This window comes from Phyllostomus hastatus, unplaced genomic scaffold (assembly GCF_019186645.2).
Source record: "Phyllostomus hastatus isolate PE091 unplaced genomic scaffold, TTU_PhHast_1.1 phas_contig_5, whole genome shotgun sequence".
Lineage (NCBI taxonomy): Eukaryota > Metazoa > Chordata > Mammalia > Chiroptera > Phyllostomidae > Phyllostomus > Phyllostomus hastatus.
In genome coordinates this window covers 1,007,871-1,015,868 of record NW_025333897.1, presented here as the reverse complement: position 1 = coordinate 1,015,868, position 7,998 = coordinate 1,007,871, and the positions used below count along the sequence as shown (strand labels likewise).

At 58.2% G+C, this 7,998-nt stretch overlaps 1 protein-coding gene across 1 annotated transcript; it reads right to left on the bottom strand.

The window, feature by feature from the left end:
- Positions 1-170: 170 nt before the first annotated feature.
- On the bottom strand, positions 171-6,116 carry HIPK4 (homeodomain interacting protein kinase 4). Its single transcript, XM_045846865.1, has 4 exons — positions 5,652-6,116; positions 2,987-3,343; positions 1,138-1,977; positions 171-591 (listed from the first exon to the last, which is right to left on the bottom strand). Exons 1-4 carry the CDS (start codon positions 6,114-6,116, stop codon positions 412-414), a joined length of 1,842 nt encoding a protein of 613 aa, XP_045702821.1. The 3' UTR covers positions 171-411.
- Positions 6,117-7,998: the final 1,882 nt, after the last annotated feature.

Below are 7,998 nucleotides of genomic sequence, written 5' to 3'. Positions count from 1 at the left end.
CCTCCAGCCTGAGCCAGTAGCCGACTGCATGCAGCATCAGGGAGCAGGGCCCAGGCACCGGCCTGATCCCCGCCCGGTCCAGAGCAGGCCTCCCCTCAGGCAGGGAGGACAGGCACAAGGCAGGGCTGTGAACAGTTCTTTATTGAAACAGGCAGAGACAACAGGGCCAAAAATGTGGCCAACAGGGTGCAGCCACCTCTCTGTGTCCCTCTGACCAAGGTGGCCACGGACCAGAAGCCAAGGCCCTCCTGTGGCCCAGGTGCATGTGCAGGCTTGCACTGTGGGCAGGGATGGGGATTGCTGGATAACTATCTTTCTGTAAGAAATCTGTGGGTTCAGGGTGTGGCTCTGAGGAGGGAATGCCAGCCCAGCTAGCTCAGCCACCAGTGATGGGTAGAGGTGGGGTCGCCATCAATGTTGCCCGCCAACATGCTGCAGAAAGCTGGCCGCCCGGAGCGGACCATGTGGGTGGGCATGGCGGGAGCGAAGACCCGGAGCCCGTGGGCCCCTGATGCCCTCTAGGGCCCAGTCTGGCTCACTCAGCCATTCCCCAGAACAGCTGCTGGGGTCGAAGAGCTCGGGGCCAGGCTTCTGTGGGGGAGAAGAGAGGGCATCAGCCAAGAGGCCACCAGCCTGTCCCTCGTGAACTCCCTCTTGTCCCACTTGAACCCTCGTTACTTCCCGAGGGTGATTCTGTACCTTTGCAACCCTCATCGACATCCTGGGGGCTTTCAAAGTGTGTTCTGAGGCCACAGTGTGTCCTGAGGCTGTGTTAGTGTCTGCTGAAGTTCTGTCACGTCTTCCTGGGTGAGCATGTGCTGAGACCTTGTTCTTTGTGCTGGGCTTTTATCACTTCCTACAGGTGGGATACTGTGCTCTGGGTGTTTAGACAGCCTGGTAGCAGATCAGTGTGTGCAGAGCCTCGTCACACCCTACTGAATATCCTGAGTATGAGTTAGTGTGTGTGGAGCCTTGTAACGTCTTGAGGGTGGGCTAGTGCATGTTGGACCATCAGCCAGCTGAGGCAACCCAGGTATGTGGGGAGTCAAGGCCAGGTTCACTCTGCCCTCCACCCTGGAGCTCTGGGGGACCCCTGGCCCCAGAACCACCTGCACCCTTACTGTCCACTTGATTTACCTCAGCATCCATGGTCATGTCCTTGATGTCTGGCCCATCCCCATCCCGCTGTGGGATGGTAGGAGGCTTGGCGGAGGTGCCGCAGTGCTCTCCTTCCGCCCAGCTGCAGCCACTGCCCCAGCAGGGCCCGTCATCCTCGGGCGAGGCCTGGCTCAGCCTGATGAGGTTGCTGAAGTGGGAGTCAGACTTGGACCCTGCAGTTGGCTTCCGGGCCTTGTGGCGGCCAGCCAGGCGGCTGCCATAGAAGGCCAGGATGGGCTCAGGGCCCGAGTCGGGCACCCGGAGGCCAGCGACGGCTGCCTTGAGTGGTGCCAGCATGTTGGGGGTCTCATCCCACAGCCCACAGCCTGCCTCCTGCAGACTCAGGTCGTCCAGCTGGTCAATGGCCTTCTGCATGCCCGGTGCCTTCTCCTCACGGCAGAAAGGCCCACTGCCCGCCACACTGCCCAGGCCCATTGCCTCCTCTTCCTCAACCAGACGATAGTAGGGGGGCCCATCTTCTGAAGTGGCCACCATGGGTGTGGGGGGCTTGCCCTCCACCTGCAGGGAGAGGCGGCAGCTGCGCAGAGACAGCTGGTAGTAGCGGGTGGTCTCGTGGGCGCTGCGCAGCTGCTGCATGGACACGAAGGGGTGGCGTAGGGCGGCGCTGGGGCTGATGCGTTCATACGACTCCCAGGTCAGCATGCGCTTGATCAACTCCACCATGCTCTTGAGGTCAGCATGCTCCGCCAGGGCCTCCCGGTCTGGGAAGGTCAGCCGCCCAGCTGCCCCACCGCCATTCACCGTCTCAATCTGGTCCAGTGACTTGAGCATGTACTTGCGGCGCTCCAGTGGGTGTACCTGGTGGGACACGGTGGGCGGGGGTCAACACTGAGCCCAGGCCTGGGGCACTGGGGCTCACCTGCCGTGGGGCCCAAAGATGACCCCCCCCAGCATCCAGTTGGCCCTTCAACCTGGCCCAGAGCTCTCTTGTTGCTGTGAAGTCCACACACCTCAATCCTGATTTCCAGTTCTGCTTGTGATCTGACTTTGAGCCCTCTTGCTGCTGGGAGGGCCACACCTGCTCCCTCTAGCCAAATCTAGAATCCTCCCTCGGCGGGAAGTCCACCTATGTTCTTTGGGCCTCCTGGCATCTGACCAAGAGTTATCACTCAGGTTTCACACCTCATCCCAGACCTCCAGTCCTGCCCAGAGCTGTGGGCCCAGCCCCTATCAGCACCAGCAGAGGGACAGCCCTGAGCCTCTAGTCTTCCTTGGAATCAAACCCACGTTCGTCTTGCTGCCATGGGCCCCACCCCCAATCCCAGCGCTCCCGGCCTCCCAGGGGCACGACCTCCTCGCCACACTAGTTTGACGGGGCCCCAGGCAAGGAGCTATCAGAGGAGCTGCTGCCTTCTTTCAGTCCCATCTCTGGTCTTTCACCCAGACCCCTCCTGTGGTGACAGCTGGCCCAAACTTGCAGCCCTCTGCTGTCTCGCCCCGGACTCTTGACGCACAGGTGCGATGACCGAAGCCTCAGAGGCAGCAGCCGGCTGTCTCAGACTCCCAGTCCCCCCTGGGCCTTGTTTAGATCCCTCACACAGCAGGAGTTTGCCTAACTGGCAGAGGGGCCACCCCGCCCTTCTGTCACACTTGTGGTATAATCCAGATCCCTCTTGCTGTAGCAGCCCCTGCAGTGACCCTCAAGCTTCCAGTCCTACCTTTGGTCTCATCCCGATCTGTCTCGTTGTGACAAAACCCTACAACTGACCCCCGAGCTTCCAGACTTCCCTGAAGTCTAACCTAGTTGTTTTTTTTTTCTTATGTGGCAGTGCCACACTGGCTGGCCTTGCTCTTCATGCCCCCCTACCTTGGTCTCAGCCAGGTAGTCAGCCGAGGACTTGAGCTGCCAGGGGTTGGTGGCCTCAGGGTGGGGGTTGCGCTTGAAGAAGTGGTGGGCCTTGCGGGCGGCGTGCAACAGGTGGGGCTTGGGCAGGCCCTGGGTCTCACAGATGTAGCGCACCTGGTCGTACTCATTGTTACCCGGATAGAGCGGCCAGCCCAGGTGCAGTTCAGCCATGACACAGCCCAGTGACCACACATCCACCTTCTCGCAGAAGGGCAGCCCCAGCAGAATCTCGGGAGCCCTGTAGAAGCGCGACTGGATGTACGGCTCCTTCACATAGCGCACCTCGCTGAAAATGCTAGCCGAGCCAAAGTCAATGACCTGTGTGGGGGAAGGGAGGCCAGTGGGCAAGGGAAGGGGTGAGGACAGCAGATCTGGGTGTCACCTGGAGCCGCTCCCCACTGTGTGTCTGCACCCGCCACCCGACTGTCACTGTGTCTGTGAGGACCAGCTCTCATTGATGTTCCTGTCTGTCTCCTCCAGCCTTGTCTGCTTTATGTGCCTGTACCTTTTTTTCTCCACTAGCATATATGTCTGTGAGCATTAGAACCCCTCTCTTCCTCTCTCGCCCCACACCTTGTCCATCAGCAAATCTTGTCGGTTCCACATTCTGAATAGACCAAGAATCTGCCCACTGGGCATCCCAGCCACAGTCCCCACCCTGGTCCTGTCCTCCACTGTTTCCTACTGAGACTGCTCTCCTGGTCTCCACCCTCCACCCCGTCCGTTCCTTACATGTACCCTAGAGATCCTGTGAACACCTGAGTCTTGGGCACGTCCTTCCCCTACTCAGCATCCTCTTGTGGCTTTACCACATCCTGTGATAAAAGCTCAAGTCCTCACCACAGGCACAAGGCTCCTACAATCTTCCCCATCCAGTCTCTGTCCTCAGCTCCTCCCCTTTTCCCCTCACTAACCCTGCTCCAGCCACTCACTACTGGGCCCCTCACGGTTCCCTGCACAAGCCAGGACGTTCCCAGCTCAGGGCCTTTGCACTGGCTGTTCCCTCTGCCTGGAATGCTCTTCCCCTGGATGTCCACTCCACTCCCCGCCTCACCTCCTCGGGTCTGTACTCCTGTCACCTTCTCAGGCCTCGCCGGACCATCCTGCCCCAAAATGGGACCCCTACTTTTCCTAGTCCCCTTCCTGGTTCCTGGTCCCCTGCTCTTCTCCATAGCTCTCAATGCCACTTCACATGCTATATATTTTACATTTTTAATGAGTTCATTGTTTCTCTAACCAGCTAGGATGTGAGCCCACAAGGGCAGGATTTTGTCAGTTCACTGCTGAGTCCCTAGATGCTGTAACAATGCCTGGCACAGAGCCCGGTGTGCAGAATGAACGAATAAATGAATGAACAGATGGATGAATGGGCTTTTTATCCTTCGTTGTCTTTCTGTCTCTTGTTTGTATCTCTTGTGTATGTTCTTTGCCTCTTCGTCGCTTGTCTGCGTGTCTCATCTCTCAGCATCTCTCTGCACCTGTCTGTGAGTCACTCACTAGAAAAACATCTCCCCGAAGCCCCGGTCTAACACTCGTAACCCCCACATAGGACCTCGGGGCGTGACAGGCGCGTGAGGAACACCCGCTGAACTAACACCGAGTGGCTGAAAGCCCTTGTCTCTTCTCATGCCTCTGGGAGGAGCTATCTGCCATTTTTATTCTGAATCTCCAAGACTCTGTTTTGGTCCCTACCTCAGTTTTTCCCTCTGTTTTTCTGCTTTTTGGTCAGCCATCCCTCACCTTCTATTCGCAGGAGGTGGTAGGACAAAATGGTCATTAACCTGAATACAGACTGCCGAGGCCTGAATCCGAGAGCTTGAGTGACCCTGGGCACTCGGTCACTGTCAGTGGGATTCACCCGTCCACCTACCCTTCCATTCATTCCACGCACACGGCAGGGGCACCAACACCATCAGGCAGTGTGGGTCTGTCCTCCCCGTCTCCTGCTGAGCTTCTGCAAGTCTCTCCTCCCTCGGGTCTCTGTTGTTCTCTCTCTCAGAGCAGAGTGCTCTGCGTCTCCCTGCCCCTGCACCTCTCTGTGTCTGACAGCCCTTGAGCACTGACCACACAGCAGTGCTGTGCTGAGAGATGCCAAGGACACAGTGGCCACCCAGACGCCTTGGCCCTGCCCTTATGGTGCTCTTAGGCCCTCTCATCACCAGAGACTAACAAACCCCGAAGCAGACAGAGGGGTTGGGGTGGGACAGGGGTGCCCAGGGGCTTGTGGCAGTGCAGAGGAGGTGCCCCCTGCATCCAGCACAGGCTCAGGCCCAGAGCAGCCATTCAGTAAATGTGTGGTGACCGACAGTCTCTCTGTGAGCAGGTATGGTGCTGCCAGCCTCCATCCCCCTCAAGTCCTCCCTCACGCTTCATGTGAGATCTGTCAGCACATCCTGTTGTCTCCAGCTCCAAAATCTCCCCAGACCCACCCCGGCCCTGGCTCCCACTACCCCCTTCAGTGCCACCCACCCATGGCTTGCTCCCGGACTGGTGTGGTCACCCCTCACTATCCTCCTGCTTCGGCCCCATCACGGTCTGCCGCCCTCTCAGCCAGAGCGCCCAGGGCTGGGGAAAGCTGGGGGGAGACAGGAGCAGGCGATGCCACTACCCCAGGGTGGCCCTTCACCTTGACCCTGAAGGGGCAGCGGGCCTGGTCCACCAGCATGATGTTCTCAGGCTTGAGGTCGGCGTGGATGATGGCCAGCTCCTTGAGGCGGGCCAGCGCCCTGAGCACCTGCAGCGTGACGGTGCGGATGTGGCGGGCGGGGAGGGGTGCGAAGTTGTTCTCCTTCTGGAATTCGAAAAGATTTTGCTCCAGCAGCTCGAAAACCAGGTAGAACTTGAGGGCGTCGTGGAAGAACTCCAGGAAGCGGATGACGTGCGCCTCCTCGGGGTCCAGGCCCCGCATGCAGTGCAGCAGCTTCAGCTCGTTCTTGATGATGCGGCTGCGGTAGGCGTCATTCTTCAGGACCTTGATGGCCACCATCTCACCTGTGCTGCGCCGCCAGCCCTTCGCCACCTCCCCGAAGGTGCCCTTGCCCAGCACCTCGATGATGTCGTAGCAGTCCGTCTCTGACCGGATGGTGGCCATGGTGCCCCTGCCGCCAGACACCGCCCTGCCACCACCTGCGCCCCGCCGGCCCTGCCTTCGAGGCCTCTCGGACCCCCTCTGGAGCCGGCCTCCACGTGCCCACAGTGGGGGAAGAGACCCGCACTCGTGCCCACCCCCGTGAGGTTTGCCCTTGTCTCCCGGGCACCCCCCAGCCCCTGGGCCACGCAGGGAATGTGCCAGCGGTTGCACCCCTCCCCCAAAGCCCTCCTGGCTTGGGACAAGGGGCCCCGGCCCCCACAAAAGGGTTCCAGTGTTGCTGAGTAGCTCTGGTTCTGTTGTTGGAGACCTGAGCCCCTGTGTGGAATGGGGGGTGGGGTGGCAGTGCAAGCCCCCCTCCCCCATCCAGTGGCGGAACCCTGAAGAGGTCAGACAGGTAAAGGGCCCACTGAGAGGGGAGTCTGATGGTGGGCCTCAGGCAGAAGCACAGAACAGTCCCAAACAGAGGTGAGAAAAGATGGGCTTTCCGACCTAGGGGTGTGTGTGTGTGTGTGTGTGTGTGTGTGTGAATTTCCAGAAAACACCTGCCCTAGCCTGTGGCTGACATGAGGGGAGGTGTGGCTGAGGCAGATCCAGGTTGTAAAAGGTCTTGAATGCCAAACTAAGGAGTTTGGAATTGTTCTGAGGGCACTGGGGAGCAAGGGAGGGAGGGGTCGGATTTGAGTGCCAGAAAGTTACTATGTGAGGAAGGGTGAATGAGAGGGGCCCAGAGTGGAGGCCTTGATATGCAGCAGGGCCCAGGTGGGAGAGGTCAGGGAGAAGGGGAGGAGGCTTGCGGGTGAGACATTTAGGAGGCCAGGCAGAGGGGCTGACCAACCAGGGCCGGGAAGAGAGGGAGCTGTCTGGGACAAGGTGGGAGGGCACTGAAACTGGGACATGAACAGGAGCACTTTGGGGAGAGGATGCTGAGGTCAGGTTGGGATGTTTAACACCAAAGCATCTAAACACATTCTGAGTGCTCTGGAAGCCTTACCTGGCCCTGGCTGGGTGGCTCTGTGGGTCGGCATGCCGTCCTGATGTGCCGAGGAGGCTCTGGGATCAACCCCAGTCAGGGCACACATGAGAGTAAACCAGTGAATGCGTGTATTTATATACACGTAAGTGGAACAACAAATTGATGTTTCTCTCTCTCTCAAAATCAATAAATTTCAAAATAACATTTAAAAAAAGAAGCCTTATCTGACCCTCACAGCATACATTTTAATAGCTTTATTTAATGAATAAGAAAATCAAGACACAAAAGTTATTTTATTTTTTTTATCCACGCCCAAGGACATTTTTTCATTGCTTTTACAGAGAGAAGGAGGAGGAGAGAGGGAGAGAAAAAAACATCGATGTGAGAGAGAAACATTGATCGGTTGCCTCCCACATGTGCCGGGACCAGGGATCAAACCCACAACCTAGGCATGTGCCCTGACCGGGAAAAGAACCTGCAAACTTTTGGTTACAGAATGATGCTCCAGCCAACTGAGCCTCACCAGCCAGGGCAAGGCACAAATGTTTTTTAAAGTTGGGTGCCAGAGACAGGCTTTGACTGTGGGAAGTCTGGCTCCAGAGTCAACCTCTGCACCACCACCACCCCCAACACACACATCCTCCTAGTGCCCAGGTGTCCAAGGGAGGCATGCAGAGGCTACTGGATCCTCTCATGGACCCAGGGAAGAATTCAGGAATTGTCGTCACCCAGAGGTGAGGAGTAGAAGCCTCCGAGAGGGAGAGGAGCGTGCGGTGGGTGTGGAAGCAGAGGAAGCCTGGGAAGGGCGTGAAGGGAGAGGATCAGAGAAGAGGCAAGCGTTCAGGAAGGAGAAAGAGGTCCTGAGAAGTCAGGACCAGGGAGACAGAGGCCACCCTTGTCGTGACCACA

Coding starts and splice junctions, on each gene's coding strand:
- HIPK4 (XM_045846865.1), bottom strand. CDS start 6,116: ATGGCCACCATCCGGTCAGAGACGGACTGCTACGACATCATCGAGGTG. Junction 3,344..5,651: donor GCTGCCCCTTCAGGGTCAAG/GTGAAGGGCCAC, acceptor TCCCCCACACAG/GTCATTGACTTTGGCTCGGC. Junction 1,978..2,986: donor ACTACCTGGCTGAGACCAAG/GTAGGGGGGCAT, acceptor GTGTCCCACCAG/GTACACCCACTGGAGCGCCG.